We start from the raw sequence: 16,756 nt of genomic DNA, 5'->3' as shown, positions 1-16,756 counted from the left end.
AAAATCTTTAAAAAAAAAAAAGAAAGAAAAGAAAATGGAAGTCCTATAGGTGAGGTGAAAAGAGAGCATCTTGCAGCTTTAGGTGCCTTCAAGTCTCCAGGCCCAGATACATTGTATCCTGGGTGGGGTGGTCAGGGAGACCTTGCAGAGGCAAGCTGAGAGCCACTGTAGTCATCTTTAAGAAACTGGGTGGTGGCAGTGGTGCTAGAAAGTGAATCAGGCAATTCATCCTACTTTTCGAAGATGGAGCTAAGGTGCTGCCTTTCAGAAACTACAGACTAGTATGTGTGATATGCATCCATGGAAGAAATTTTAAAACAGCTGACTGTTGAACTCTTAGTAAGCTTGTATGAATTTCAATTAAATTTTCTCTTGATAAAATTACTAGATTGAGACATAGGTCAGGGGTATGCTGTGGATATTGTATCCTGGGTGGGGTGGTCAGGGAGACCTTGCAGAGGCAAGCTGAGAGCCACTGTAGTCATCTTTAAGAAACTGGGTGGTGGCAGTGGTGCTAGAAAGTGAATCAGGCAATTCATTTGGGCAAGGTATTTGAAGTCTTTTTATTTTTCTAATAAACCAGTTTTTTTCTTTTTAGAAAGATTATTTTATTTTATTTTTTTTAAAGATTGGCACCTGGGCTAACAACTGTTGCCAATCTTTTTTTTTTTTTTTTCCCCTGCTTTATTTCCCAAACCCCCCCGGTACATAGTTGTATATCTTAGTTGCAGGTCCTTCTAGTTGTGGAATGTGGGACGCCGCCTCAACGTGGCCTGACGAGTGGTGCCATGTCCGCACCCAGGATCCGAACTCTGGGCCGCCGCAGCAGAGCCTGCACGCTTAACCACTCGGCCACGGAGCCGGCCCCTAGAAAGATTATTTTAAAGAGAGATTTTTCATTATGAAAGCAATTGATGAATACATTCTCATTCAAACCAAATAGATAGAAAGTCTTCCTTGGTCCTCATTCCATTTCGCTCCCCTTCCCAAAGTAACCACTGTAACTCATGATTTCTTTGTGGAAAGAATATGGGCTGGGTCATAATACAATTAGGAGAGGTCCCAGCTGATTGAACAGTGGGACCCAAAGAGTGTAGATTAGTGGATCACTGCCAGAGCTCTTGTGACATGCCCTAGGCATCACTCCTTTTCACGTCCTTTTCAACCTTTTTGTCAATGACTTAGGTGAAGATAGAGAAGAGAGGTTTATAAAATTTGCACATGACGTAAGCTAATATATTAGATGACAGAATCTAAATTCAGTGATCCTGACAAACTTGAATTCCAGGCTAAATAAAGCCCAAGAATTAATTCATTAAGTATTTATAGAGCACTTACTATTTGCAAGGAATCATGATTCAGAGAGAACCAAGGCATTATTCCTGCCCTCCAGGAACCTACTGCTTATTGGAAGATGAAGAACAAAAATACATACAATATGAAACAGGGAAGAGCAAGTGCCATTTAAGTGCTGTTAACTTATATCCATAGCAGTAGTGTATAAGGAGGGGTCGTTCCTGACTGGGATGACCAAGAAACCTATCTGAGGAATTCGCATTCGAAGTAGACCTGAAGAATGGGTAGGCCTCTCCAGAGACAGAGTAGAGGGTTAGTGATTGTCTAGGTTGGGGACATGGAACTGGGGGGTGATGGCTAAAGGGGACAGAGTTACTTTTGAGGGTGATAAAAATGATCTAAAATTGATTGTGGTGATGGTTACACAACTCTGAATACCAAAAACCACTGAATTGTGCATTTAAAATGGGTGAATTTTGTGAAAGGTAAGTTATATCTCACTAAAGCAGTTAAAAAAAAACTGAAAAAAAGGAATGGTTAGGTGATGTATGAGCATTTTCACCTCAGTACAGAGGGTTGGGTTAATTAGACTCCAGTTCACACTCCTCAGTATTATTGCTTGTGCAAGGCTCTGTTCTTATTTAATTAATTCCTTTTTATCTCATTCTCGTACCTGTTACCATAGTAAATGTTCTAATGTGTGTATGCTTCTTTTCATTTGTATGAGTTGTAGAATGTGGATAGTTGCATCGTGTGTGTGTATTTTTAATTTAAGTAAATGGTAGCGTATTATCTGCATCATTTAGTTTCTGGCTTTTGCCATTCAGCATGTGATGAGTGATGCATTTCAGGATCCATCTCTGTCTCTGTATATCCATCTAGTCTGTGCATCTGCTTGTTGCTCAGTTCTCCCTGGTGTATGTTACTCTCTTAGTGATGATCACCCAGGTTACCTGCCACCAACCTTCCCTCACCACGAATAATACTGCAATGGATATTCTTAGATATATCCCTTTATATACTAACTGAAAATTTCTTTCCGTTAAATTCCTGAAAACAGAGTTGCTGATCATAGGATTGTATATATACTAGATGTGTTTATACATAGTTAATGTGTTTATACTAAGGATTGCCACATTGCTCTTCAGCATGGCTGCACTGGTCCATACTCCTTCCGGCAGAATGAGAGTTCCTATAGCCTCCTAGTCCACATGGGATGCATAGATTTTGTTTTAAAAACTTTTATTTCCTGGGGAAGATTCGCCCTGAGCTAACATCTGTGTCCAATCTTCCTCTATTTTGTATGTGAGCCGCCGCCACAGCATGGCCACTGACAAGTGGTGTAGGTCTGTGCCTGGGAACCAAACCCAGACTGCCAAAGCAGAGCACTCTGAACCTAACCATTAGGCCACTGGGGCTGCCCTTAAAACACTTTTTGTTGAGGTATATAACAGTAAAGAGATGCATAGGATTTTGATCATGGAGACAGGAAAGAAGGAAGGACATTTTAGAGAGAAGGAGCCTGGTGAGCAGGGGCCCAGAGGTTGTGTGTTAAGATGAAATGATTCTCCTCCTGATTGCCATTGCCGAAGCACAGTCCCTGGAGGATGGCTGTAGGTGTGAAGCAGAGGAGGTGGGCCAGAGTCCCTTTAGTGAAAGGAGGGAGAAGAGGCCTGAAGACCAGCCAGGAGTTCATCACAACAGAAGGATGTAGAGATATAGAGCTGGGCCACTGTTTGAATGTAGGAAGAAGGAGAATGAGGGGTGCTGAGATGACCAGAGGAACACTGGTGATTAGCAGACAAAAGGAAATGATAAAAAGATGCTGGTTTAGTTTTGTTTTAGACTTGTCAAGTTTCAGCTACTGTTAGGATACTCAGGTAGAAATAACTACAGGTTGTTGGAAATTATTACTTAAAATCCTATAATTATATTAAAAATACATTCAGCAGGATGGGGCAGGAGGAAACTGGCTTGATATCTATTTTGGAGCCACCACCACTAGGATGTGTATGGCTGCCAAAAGAGCTAATGTAATCTTGGGTCACATTGATGGGGTGTAAAGATGGTAAGAGGTAGCCAGTCAGCTCCCCGTTGGAGGGTTTTCTGTTGTTTTTGAGAAAGAAGTTGACGTGTTGGAATTTGTGTGAAGCAAAACAAGCTCCTGCCACTTCATCTACCCGCCCCCTGCATCTGTGCCACGCGCCTTCCCTCCTGTTCTTATGAGTGCTTTGTTCATGTTTCTGTCTACTAGAAACTAGACCCCATCCCTTCTCACCTCCTCCGCACGTTCACCCCAGCAGCTCTGCCTCTCTCTCCTGCAGCATCAGGTTTCCCTCTCTACTTGATCATCCCCCTCAGCATTCAGACGTGCTGCTATTTCCTCTTCAAATCTTCTCTTGACCCCACATCCCCCTTCAGTTGCCTCCCATTTCCCTGTTGCTGAATGCAGTACATCTCAAAAGAGTTGTTGATAGTTGCTGACTCTGAATCCTCTGCTCCGGTTTTCTCTCACACCCACTTCTGTCCTTTTGCCTCTCCCATTACCCAGAGACTGCTTTTGCCAAAGTCACCACTGACCTGCCCTAGACCCAGTCCTTATCTTACTTGACCTGTCTGCAGCATCTGACCCAGCTGATCACTCCCTCCTTAAAATACTCTGTTCTTTGGCTTCCAAGGAACCCCTGGGGTTTTCTTTCTCACTGGCCATTCCTTCTCAGTCTTCACTGCTGGTTCCTCCTCACTCCCTGACCTCTGAATGTCAACAGACCCCAAGGCTCTATTCCTTATACCTTTCTCTATCTACACTCACTCCCCGCTGATCTCATCTAGTCTCAGATACCTTCTATTCACTGAGGACTCTCAAATTTCTATCTCCAACCTGGACCTTTCTCTTGAGCTTCAGGTTTGTTGTTGAACTTCCTAGTTGGCATCTCTACTTGAAGTCTAATAGGGCATCTCAAGCTTAGCATATGTGAGACCTAAACACTGAGCTTCCCCGGCCCCTGTCCCCTTACTCTCACTGCCAACCTGCTCTTACAGTCTTCCTCATCTCAGTAAAGACAATGCCATTCCCCACTTGCTTGGGTCAGAAACCTTGCCTCTTTCCTTTTTTTCCCCACACCTACTTTCAGTTCATTGGAATTTTTTTTTGAAGAAGAAGATTAGCCCTGAGCTAACATCTGCTGCCAATCCTCCTCTTTTTGCTGAGGAAGACTGGCCCTGAGCTAATATCTGTGCCCATCTTCCTCTACTTTATATATAGGACACCTGCCACAGTGTGCTTTGCCAAGCGGTGCCATGTCCACACCCAGGATCTGAACCGGCGAACCCTGGGCCGCCAAAGTGGATACGTGTGCACTTAACCTCTACACCACTGGGCTGGCCCCCTGGAGTACATTTTTGACTCTATCTTCAGAATATATCCAGAATCAAGCCTCTTCTCACCATCTTCGCAGCTACCACTTTGGTCCAGGCCACCATCACTGCCATCTCTCTCCTGAATTACTGCAGTAGCCTCCTAAGTAACCCCCTCCTCCTAATATATTCTTAGTATGGGAACAGGAGTGATTCTTTTAAAACAAAAGTCTGATCATATCACTCCTCTGCTCAGAGCCCCTGGAGCAGGGTTTCTCAGCCTTGGTACCATTGACATTTGGGGCCAGGTAATTCTTTGTTGTGGGAACTGTCTTGTGCTTTGTAAGATATTTAGCAGCATCCCTGACTTCTACCCACTAGATCACACACAGGTATACCCAGTTGTGACAACCAAAAATGTCTGCAGATGTTGCCAAATGGTCCCTGTGAGGCAAAATTGCCCCTGGTTAAGAACCCCTGCCGTAGAGTAAAAGTCAAGTGATATTGCTTAGAATGATCCACAAGATCCTGTGTGATCACCTCCTGTGTGATCTCAGTTTATACTGTCCCCATCATTTACTCTCACCGCACTGGTGTCCTGGTTAATCCTCTTGGTTCACGGCCTTTGCATTTGCTTTTTCAGCCAACTAGAGTGCTCTTCCCCAGCTACTTGTAGAGCTTACTCTCTCTTCCTTAATTTTTGCTCAAATGCCATCACCTCTTTTTTTGTTGTTGCTGTATTACCAATACCTAGAACAGTGCCTGGCACGTAGGAAGTCCTCAATAAGTATTTGTTGAGTGAATGAATAAACCAGCATGTTTTGAAACATAAAGGATGATATAGTAGCCACTTTAATTATTTGAAGGACTTTTTAGCAGAAGAGGGCATTGCTTTGTTCAGTTTTGTTTATGATCATGGGTTAATTTAAAAGGTGGTGGATTTGAAGTCATTTACAAAGACTAACTTTCTAGCTGTGTTTTCCAATGGGGAAATGGGCTGTCTTGGGAGTGAGTGCCATGTTATTGGAAATATTCAACAGGGGCAGGAATGTGTAGAAAGAATTCCTTCATTCAACAGGGTCTGCCGTGTGACAGGCACCGTGCAGTGCACTGAGGACACAGAGACGAATAGTACTTAAAGAATTCGCATCGGATGGGATTCCTAATGTGTGAGAAATTATAGAACAGTGTCCAGAAAAGTGCCTGCCTGTGGTAGGTGCTCATTAAATGTGACCTCCCCTCCAGCTCCACAGTGTGTTGCGCTCTCATGTGCTACCCATGTGAACGCGTTGAGAAGGCATTTCTGAAGGGCGGAAATACCTATCCAAGCCTTGAAGTATGCATACCCTTTGGCCCAGCAGTTTTGCTTCTGCACTTTATCCTAAAGAAATAATGAGTGGTATTCACAAAGATAGGTATATAAAAAATGGTTTATTGCAGTGGTGTTTATAGTGTTAGAAATTAGAAATCACTTCTGTGTGAGAAAATAGGGAATTGGTTAAGTAAATTGTGGTGTGTGGTAGACCACATAGTCATCAAAAAGTGTAGGGTATAAATATATGTATTGTTGGTTTTTCTTTTTTTGCTTGTGTTGTCTAATTACTTGTGTATTAGAAAAAAGCAGGGTATAGAGGCTGGCCCCGTGGCCTAGTGGTTAAGTTCGGTGTGGACCTATACCACTTGTCAGTGGTCATTTTGTGGTGGCAACCCATATACAAAATAGAGGAAGATTGGTGCAGATGTTAGCTCAGGGCTCATCTTCCTCAGCAAAAAGAAAAAAGCAGATTAGGGGCCGGCCTGGTGGCACAGCAGTTAAGTGCACATGTTCCGCTTTGGCGACCCGTGGTTCACTGGTTTGGATCCCGGGTGCAGACGTGGCACCGCTTGGCAAGCCATGCTGTGGTAGGATTCCCACATATAAAAAGTAGAGGAAGATGAGCATGGATGTTAGCTCAGGGCCAGTCTTCCTCAGAAAAAAGAGGCGAATTGGTAGCAGTTAGCTCAGGGCTAATCTTCCTCAAAAAAAAAAAAAAAAAAGGCAGGTTATAAAGTTATTTTTTAACAGTTTTATTGAGATATAATTCATATACCATACAATTCACCCATTTAACATGTACATTTCACTGGCTTTTAGGATATTCACGGAGTGATGCAACCATCACAATCAATTTTAGAACACAGTTGTACATCACTTAATGACATTTTGGTCAGCAATGGACTGCATCTATGATAGTGGTCCCATGAGATTAATACCATATAGGGGCCAGCCTGGTGGCACAGCAGTTAAGTTTGCACTTTCCTCTTTGGCGGTCCGGGGTTTGCTGGTTCAGATCCCAAGTGCAGACCTATGCACTGCTTGTCAAGCCATGCTGTGGCAGGTATCCCACATATAAAGTAGAGGAAGATGGGCACAGATGTTAGCTGAGGGCCAGTCTTCCTCAGCAAAAAGAGGAGGATTGGTGGCAGATGTTAGCTCAGGGCTAATCTTCCTCAAAAAAAAAAAAAAGATTAGTACCATATAGCCTAGGTGTGTATAGGCTATACCATCTAGGTTTGTGTAAGTACACTCAGTGATGTTTGCACAACGATGAAATCTCCTAAGAACACATTTCTCAGAACACATCCCTGTCGTTAAGTGATACATGACTGTGTTTTCATCATCCCAGAAAGAAACCCCATACTCTTTAACAATTGCTCCCCAATTCTCCCATCACCCCCAGCCCTAGACACCACTAGTCTACTTTCTGTCTCTATAGATTTGCCTATTCTGGACATTTCATATAAACAGAATCATACAACATGTGGCCTTTTGTGTCTGGTTTCTTTCACATAGCATAATGTTTTCAAGGTTCATCTGTGTTGTAGCATGTATAGTATTTCTTTTTATTGCCAGATAATATTCCATTGTATGGATGTGCCACATTTTATTCATGCATTTCTCAGCTGATCGACATTTGGCTATTGTGAATAATGCTGCTGTGAACCTTTGTGTAAGTTTTTATGTGAACGTAAGTTTCTTTTTGTCTTGGGTATGTACCGAGAGTGGAATTGCTGGGTCATGTAGTAGCTCTGGGTTTAACATTTTGAGGAACTATTGAACTGTTTTCCAAAGTGGCTGGACCATTTTATGTTCCCATCATCAGCCTATGAGGATTCCAGTTTCTCCACATCCTCGCCAACACCTGTTATTTATCTGTCACAAGGTATTTTTCGAAAACAATTCTTTGAATCTAAATGAAAATTTTAAAGGTATGAACTTGTTCCCAGTTCTGGCCTCTGATTCCTGTTTCTGCCCTTAGAGGAAGTTATTTTCCCCTTAAAAAGGTGTGTTGTGGGGCTGGTCTGGTGGTGTAGTGGTTAAGTTTGCACTCTCTGCTTCAGCGACCTGGGGTTCATAGGTTCAGATCCCGGATGCAGACCTAACACCGCTCATCAAGCCGTGCTGTGGCAGCATCCCACATAAAACAGAGGAAGAGTGGCACAGATGTTAGCTCAGTAACAATCTTCTTCAAGCAAAAAGAGGAAGATTGGCAACAGATGTTAGCTCAGAATCAGTCTTCCTCACACACACACGCAAAAAGGGTGTGTTGTGATAAACCATGTGTTCTCTTCAGTCTCGATCCCCTTGTGACCACTGGCCCACATTTAGGAAGTGGCTAGTTTGGATCAGGAGAGGCAGCTGTAGCCATGGCTTACAGTCTCCTCTTTGTGAAGGATCACACCAGATTCGAACCTGCCCCACTGACTCTTTAGTTCAGGACTCAAAATAAGAAGCTGTCAAGCATAGTCATTGCCCTTAGCTCATGTAATGTAGTCAGTCACTGAGCAGGAAAAGTGCCTACCTCTTACAACCTCCTTCCCTCTCTTGCTTTTAGATGGATGATGATGACGATGATGACGACGTAGGAGACCATGATGAAGATCACCCTGGGATGGAGGTGGTGCTACATGAGGACAAGAAGTACTACCCTACAGCTGAGGAGGTGTATGGTCCTGAGGTGGAGACCATAGTTCAGGAGGAAGACACCCAGCCTCTCACTGGTAAGTCAGGAGGTACTGGGTTGTGAGAGGTGACGTGCAAACTAGAAAAGTTGTGTTCATGGCCATCAGCAGTCTTGAAAGTTCAGTGAATGAATTGATTAGTTTTTCTTTACCACTTTCAGGTGCTATTTCTGGATTGAGATTCAGTTAACCCTGTTTTAATATTCAGTAAAATTCGTAGCTTGTTTCTAAGCAAATAAAAGTTATTTATTTATCTAATGTCTGTTTAAGTGGTTGAAGACTGTTTTTAAGTTCTCCCTCTGGTCTGATAGGTTTTTCTATCCAAATAATCCCAACTCCTTTAACCAATACTCACAATGCTTATTTTCTACTTCTTTAATAATTTTCATTGATCTTCTGGAAAGTCGTTGCATGTTATAAATGCAAGGAGAAATTTTCAACTGAGATTGACCTCAACCCATATTCCGTCCCTCTCCGTTCTTCCCATAAGGAAAGTCCAAACTCCTTATTCTATAACATAAGATCCTTCACTGTCTTATGCCAAACAGCTTTCCAGAACTTTCTCAACAAATGAGTGATCCTTTAGAATATCAGAAATTGATGTCGTATGTCATACATTCTGAAAGCTCAGTCTAATGGAATAGGCTCTGTATTTTTATGTTTTATGCCTACCTGCACATCACTACTTTTTTTTTCCCTAGAACCCATTATTAAGCCAGTGAAAACCAAGAAATTCACTTTGATGGAGCAGACATTACCTGTCACGGTGTATGAAATGGAGTAAGTTATAAGGCCTCTCAGGCTGTGTGCACGAATAGTGTGGGTTCATTTTTTCATGGAAGTAGGAGGTGGTTTGTGGTTCAAGTAGCCAGTGAGTTGTGAAAGCAAAATCTCTCCCTACAATTTGCCAAAATTTTCCTTCCACTTATATGGTTGCTGGGATAATTAAGTTCAATCTTAACTTTTCTCTTGGCTATCATCCAGATCTCTGCTGTTTTCTCCCCTCTAAACCTTTAGTTTGGTATTAGAAGCCAGCCTTTGAGACAGAACTGGGTATTATCAGTGTTGGGGTCACTAGAACCTGTTTTGACTTGGTAAGATTGCTAAGTGTTTTGGGAACATAACTTTATTTTGAAAAGGAGGGCACAAATAGGTAGATATATGTATAGAATATTTGAGACTCTTCATACTACAAACTGTTTTTGAAAATATTTTCATTGATTAGATGCATTTGTAAGCCCCTTGTATATTGAAGTGCTTTTGACTCATTATTAGATAATGAAACTGGTTTTTTGGTTTTTTTTTTTAACATGTTGACAACTTGTATGTCCAAAGAGTGGGGTCCCTTCTGAAATGGTCTACTCACCTGCCATCATTCAGACATTTTCGAAACAACTTTTCAGTTGTCCTCAGAACTTGCTTCATATTCCTTTGTGTTCTCCATGGTGATTTTTTAAAAATTTCCAGTCTTTGAAAGCAGACTTGATTTTTCGAAGAGCCAAAGTCACTGAAGGCTACTTGCCGGAACTAATGTGGGTGATAAGCAAGAACGGCAGCGCTGGTTTTGATCAAGATGGAAGTCCTCTGCTCAACATTATTAATGAGATAGAGTTTTCTTGAAAGCCTTGTTAACTAGCCCTGATGGCAGTTTCAAAAGAGAAACTCCCAAAGTGATATTAAGTCCTTTTGGCATCAGCAGAATAAATGTATAGCATCCAGCCTGAAGATTTTGAAAGGGACAGTATTCATGTGTGTGTGTGTTAGTTCCGATGTTTGGTTTTGTTTTTCTTCTCACTTTTTAAATCTCGTTATTTTACTGTTGAAATCCCTATGAAATTTCACAGGTTGTGTCATCTCACAGATATGTCTGCTCTATTCCCAAGGCCAGAACTGCATAGACATAGAAATTCATATCTGCCTCTGAGCGTTCTCCAGTTGGTTGGAAAGTGGTTCCTGGCCAGGAATACCTGAAATACCTTTGCACCACTCCCCATTTCAAAACTTTTGCCAAAGTCCCTTTTCTTTTTTCCTTTTTCTTTCAGTTTCTTGGCAGATCTGATGGATAACTCAGAGCTCATCAGAAATGTGACCCTTTGTGGCCATCTCCACCATGGCAAGGTAAGAGAATGTTTGGCTACTTGGAACAGGGTTTCTTTTCGTTCCTGCTCATTTTTTCAGCCTTCAGAATCACAGGTTGGGGTTTGAGGCTGTGAGGCTGGACCTCCTGACTCTGGGAGGCCTCCATGCCTTTTGTGAAAGTATGCTGTGAGATTCCAGCTTTTCCTGAGCAATGGCTGGAAGCTATTTCTAAGCCACTTGCATGCCTGAGCCTTGTGTCTACATCTGGACAGAAGAGGGGAAATTGAGCCTTACTCTGATGTTATAAGTTTTCGTTTCCTGGGGGATGCTTGTCCAAGAAAGATTTCATCTTTCATTTGAAAATAATCCTGTGGCTTCAGTGTTAATCCTTTGCTGTCCCATGATCCTCCTTGTTCTCCTCTTCCTCTCCTTATTCCTAAGTTACGTGGTTGTCTGGAGCTGGGGGATGGGTGGAGTAGATTTTCCTCTGTGGTTGGCAGATCCTGACCTTCTCTTCCTTTTCAGACGTGTTTTGTAGATTGTTTAATAGAGCAGACTCACCCGGAAATCAGGAAGCGCTATGACCAAGATGTAAGTAGAAATTCTGTGAGAGTTTAGGATGAACCATTTAGAATATACAGGGGTGTCTCTCCCCTTCCCCTTCCTTCGACCTTCCCACTCTCATTATAAATAATGATGCCTAGAAAGGGCTGCTTTACATTTGTAATCTCTATTAATAGCCTTTGAGGAAATAATTTCCACTTTCTCAGGAACCTAGAGAAGATTGACCTGCAGTATTTTGGGATGATCTGCGCTTGGGATCCCTTCTCTCTTCTGATACATCCTGACTTTTATAGCCTATTCTTTCCTGTCATGGTATTAATAGCCTACTCTATAAATATAATACAATTGGACCTTGTTGTTTTTGTGATAAATTTAAATGCCTGTGAATGAGGCCAAGTGTGGCTGCAAGTCTCAGTGCAATAAATGTTCAATCTGTGCCAGATGGACTCTTTTGACGTGCAGGGGTTCCCTGAAGGCTGGGTATGTCTCCCTTTACCTCTCTACGACTTCGGTGCATTGGATATAATTTAGCTCTCCAGCCATACCTGGTCTTCAGTGATCACCCTTCATCCCTCAAAAACACACATCCAGGATCATTTTCCATCTGGGAGGGCACTGGTCTCATTGTCTGGAATTTCTCTGGGGACGCCTTGCTGTCTTCAATCTCTTCTCCTCCTGAGGCAGAAACCCTTGAGCTGGGAGGTGGGGAGGGAAGGTGATGGTTTATGTGAGAGAGGAGTCTGAATTTAGGTGGTAATGATGGTTCCCTTTTTTCAGCTGTGCTATACTGACATCCTCTTCACAGAGCAAGAGGTAAGTGTGCCTTGGGAAATCCGATTTTTGCCCACACCACACCCAGCAGTGGTAGTTTTGTAGGGGACATAAGGGAGCCTTTATGATAACACACCATACCGCAACTGCCTCTTTCCCTCCCACCCCACACCTTTTTATCTTCCCGCTTGTCCCAGTCATCCCGTGATCTGTAACTTGAAAGAGAGCAGGGAAGGCAAGTTGTAGAGTAAAAGGGGGGACCCTCCTATCCTTGACTGGATTTAATTTAGCCTAATAGGGCAAATACTAAGAGATGATGTCTACATTGATGCTCTAAGTTATGCAGAGGCTCAACATGATTTTTTGTTTGTTTGTTTGTTTTTTGAGGAAGATTAGCCCTGAGCTAACATGTGCCACCAATCCTCCTCTTTTTTGATGAGGAATACTGGCCCTGAGCTAACGTCTGTGCCCATCTCCTTCTACTTTATATGCGGGACACCTACCACAGCATGGCTTGCCAAGAAGTGCCATGTCCACACCCAGGATCCAAACCGGCAAACCCCGGGCCACCGAAGCAGAACGTGCGCACTTAACCGCTGCACCACCTGGCTGGCCCCTCAACATGATTTTTAAAATTACATCATCCTTAAAATCTATAAGATGACTCCATCCATATGATGATCTCTGTCCAAGAGTAGCTTCTCTAAAAATGGGTCTGCCTGTCTTTGTGCTTTTCTTTCTGTATAAAGGAGTGAGCTTCATCTCTGTCTTTCCCATCCTGGTTGGTGGTTCTTTCCATCTGGATCTTTATGTCTCGCCTCTAACCCCTCCTCTTTCTCCCTCTCCTTTATTCCTGTCTCTTTTTCTTTTTTCTTCTTCTCTCCAAAGTCCCCCAGTACATAGTTGTATATTCTAGTTGTGGGTCCTTCTGGTTGTGCTATGTGGGACACCGCCTCAGCATGGCCTGATGAGCAGTGCCATGTCTGCACCCAGGATCTGAACTGGCAAAACCCTGGGCTGCCAAAGCGGAGCGCACGAACTTAACCACTCGGCTACAGGGCCAGCACCTGTCTCTTTTTCTTCAGTGACCACATGGAAAGCTCAAGTACATAGTATGGGTAACAAAGGAACTTTGAACAGTGCTGGCATATAATAAACAATCAACAAATGTTAGGGGGCCAGCCCCATGGCTGAGTGGTTAAGTTCACGCATTCTACTTCAGCGGCCCAGAGTTTCGCTAGTTCAGATCCTGGGTACAGACATGATACTGCTCATCAGGCCATGCTGAGGTGGCATCCCACATGCCACAAGTAGAAGTACCCACAACTGAAATATACAACCATATACTGTGGGGCTTTGGGGAGACAAAGGAAAAATAAATAAATAAAATCTTAAAAAAATTTTTTTAAATTAAAAAAAATTATTGTTTTTTAAATATATTTTAGTTGACTAGAGTTTTTTAATACTTATTTCCTGTTACAGCTTTGATACTGTTTTTTTTAAAAAAACTAAAATGCCCCCCATTTTTTTTTTTTTTTAACCTACATGATGCTTAGTTCTAACTTTTGTTTTCAGTATATAAGGAAGATAAGATTTTAGGACCCTGAATCCTCTGTTAAAGTTGAATGCTGCTTTGCTTGCTTGTTAATTTTTGTGTGTGTGTGTGTTTGAACCAACCACCGCCCCCCCCCCCCCCCCAAATGCTGATTAACACCAAGATGTTTCATCTTCAAGGTCATTCTGGTTAGAGGCCTAGATAAAAATCATACCCACTGCAAGGAGAGGCATAAGTGTAATTTACCAGCAGTTGGCAAGCTCCAAGAGCAGAATGAACCCTTCTTGCATAGGAAGAAGTCTTGACCACTTTCTCTTTGTGACTTTCAGAGAGGTGTTGGCATCAAAAGCACTCCTGTAACAGTGGTCTTGCCAGATACCAAAGGAAAATCTTATCTCTTCAATATCATGGACACTCCAGGTAGGCTATCCCTTACCTTTTACTATCAGAACCTTGTCCTGCTCCCACTCTTTTAGAACAGAACGTTACATCCTTGTTTTTACGTTCTCTTCACCTCCATTGAGCTAATTTTCGTTTATAACTGTCTCCTTTGCTTCTACTAGTTAATTAGCAAGCACTGTGGTCTAAGCCTTCTATTTCACTCCTCTCTTTACTCTGCTGCAGAATGTGTAAGTTTTAGGCAATCTTATTCATTTATTCATTTCAGCCTGTGTCAGGCCCCATGCTAGATGCTGGGGTAACAATGGTAAATCAGACATGGTCCTCGGCCTTGGGCACTCTCAGTCTTTTGAAGGAGACTATGAGGGCAACACCAACTGCTGGTGGACATGCAGGTTACCGTGGGAGCAGCGTACTTGGCCCGGTGGCTGACTCTTTCTCTAATGCAAAGGACCAACTCAGGGTGGAGTTTTAAATAGGAAAACTTGAGTTTTGGCAGATTGGCCTTCTTTACCCCATGAGGTGCCCACTTCCCTCACCCCTCTCAGCCCCTGCTCCCTACCCTCACCCCTCTCAGCCCCTGCTCCCTACCCTCACCCCCACCAGCAGCACCTTGCCAGGAACCATCTTCTGTGCCCCAAGCCCTCCTTTGCCCTTTATCCTGCCTCCAGATGGTCTGTGTCCCACAGAACCCTGCTTACTGATGATGAGACTAAGCTGGTGTGTGAGTGTGAATGTGAATGTGTTTTGCCTTCCTGGGTAAACTACTTCCTTCTTTCTGTGTTTGGGGGCCTTCTGTATAAAAGTTTAATCCAAGGATGTGACTCTAATGATGGAATTTTATATACTGCAAGGAGCTGTGGGGAGAAGGGAAAGGGCTTATTTGGGGGTTCATGTGCTTTTCAGTCCCCCTCAGACCACCTACAAGTTAATTGTACCTCATCCTGCCACTACACACATGGCAGCTTAACTTGGTACTTGCTTTGCAGGACATGTGAATTTTTCTGATGAGGTCACGGCTGGCTTGCGCATCTCAGATGGAGTGGTCCTTTTCATTGATGCTGCTGAAGGCGTGAGTCTGACTCTACTGTCTTAGGATCCCTCCTCCCTGTTAGGTTTGCCCCCGACGTTGCCCAGAGCACTGAGCAAGCTGGGAGCCGAAGAACATGAAAGTCTGTGGGATGAAGGCTCACATTTGCTCTAAAATTAGGGCAGCAAATGAAGTTCAAAATCAGTTCTCAGTGTGAGTCCCTCACTTCCTGCACTGTGAAGCTCAAAATGATAGGATCCGTTGTAGTTCAGGAAACACAGAGATAAAATGACAAATGTAAGTAAAAGGAAGGGAGGAGAGTATATTCATATAAATGGATTTTAAATGTTAATGAGTTTTTCTAAACTAGAGCGAGATTGGATTTAAAAGGTCCAGGGCATCTTTTATATTTCTAAATCGAAAGATTAGGTAATTTGGCTAATCTCATTCATGTTGTCATTGGTGAGAGAGCCAGCAGAGGGAGCCAGAGTTTAAATTGACTTTATTCTGGACTAATTTCAAATTTATGGAAAAGTTCCAAGAATAATACAAAGAACTCACCCTCATTTGCTTTATAATTCTCTCTCTCTGTACCTGTACACACACACTCACACGTGTGTGTATGTTTTCCCCATGAACCATCTGAAAGTAAAATATTTCAGAATATATTTCCTAAGAACAAGGAGATTCACTTACGTAACTCTAGTCCGGTTACCCACATCAGAGACTTTAACCTTGGTACGCTAGTGTCGTACAGATCTGTTTGTACAGACTTTACTGTTTCAGTATTGGCCCAATAATGTCCTTTCTAGAGCTTTTTTTCCTAATCTAAAATGCTACATGGCATTTAGTCTTCATGTCTCTTTAGTCTCTTAATTGGAACTGTTCTTTAGCCTTTCTTGGTCTTTTATGACATTGGCATTTTTGAAGAATATAAGCCATTTATTTGCTAGAGTGTCTCTTACTTTGGGTTTGTCTAATGTTTCCTTATGATTATGTTTAGGTTATTTTGGCAGGAATACTACATAAGTATAATTGTGTTCTTATAAGTCCATCACATCAGGTGGTCCATGATGTCACCTTATCCCATTGTTGACGGTGTTAACCTTGATCAGTTGGTTAAGGTGGGTCTGCCAGGTTTCCCCGTGTAAAGTTGCTGTTTTCTTCTTTGTGATAAATAATTTGTGTAGAGCTATCTTGAGTCTATATGTACATTCTACTCCTTATTAAACTTTACCTGCTAGTTTTATCATCCATTGATCATTCCTGTCTTATTTCTATGATTGTTGCTAATGGTGATTTTCTAACTCTTATAATTCTAAGGAAGAGCTATCCCTTCGCTCCCTTTTTTTTGAGGAAGATTAGTGCTGAGCTAACATCTGCTGCCAATCCTCCTCTTTTTGCTGAGGAAGACTGGCCCTGAGCTAACATCTGTGTTCATCTTCCTCTATTTTATATGTGGGATGCCTGCCACAGCATGGCTTGCCAAGCAGTGCCATGTCCGCACCCGGGATCAAAACTGGTGGACCCCAAGCCGCTGAAACAGAACATGCACACTTAACCACTGTGCCACCGGGCTGGCCCCTCTTTCCCATTTGTTTAGTTATGATCAGTATAGATACACGGACTTTTATTTTACTCAGTGGATTATAATCCAAGACAATCCTTATATATTTTGATACTCTACTTATCCCAGATTTGGC

At 42.6% G+C, this 16,756-nt stretch overlaps 1 protein-coding gene across 1 annotated transcript in view; it reads left to right on the top strand.

Annotated features, from left to right (window-relative positions):
- Positions 1-16,756, top strand: part of EFTUD2 (elongation factor Tu GTP binding domain containing 2) — a 38,978-nt gene that overhangs the window by 3,847 nt on the left and 18,375 nt on the right. Inside the window, exons 3-9 of the mRNA XM_046675507.1 lie at positions 8,529-8,694; positions 9,357-9,435; positions 10,698-10,773; positions 11,260-11,325; positions 12,076-12,111; positions 13,954-14,044; positions 15,013-15,095. Of these exons, the coding sequence (XP_046531463.1) occupies positions 8,529-8,694; positions 9,357-9,435; positions 10,698-10,773; positions 11,260-11,325; positions 12,076-12,111; positions 13,954-14,044; positions 15,013-15,095 (597 nt within the window). The remainder of the gene's footprint in view (positions 1-8,528; positions 8,695-9,356; positions 9,436-10,697; positions 10,774-11,259; positions 11,326-12,075; positions 12,112-13,953; positions 14,045-15,012; positions 15,096-16,756) is intronic.

This window comes from Equus quagga, chromosome 11, assembly GCF_021613505.1.
Source record: "Equus quagga isolate Etosha38 chromosome 11, UCLA_HA_Equagga_1.0, whole genome shotgun sequence".
NCBI lineage: Eukaryota > Metazoa > Chordata > Mammalia > Perissodactyla > Equidae > Equus > Equus quagga.
This window is presented reverse-complemented; position numbering and strand designations above follow the sequence as displayed.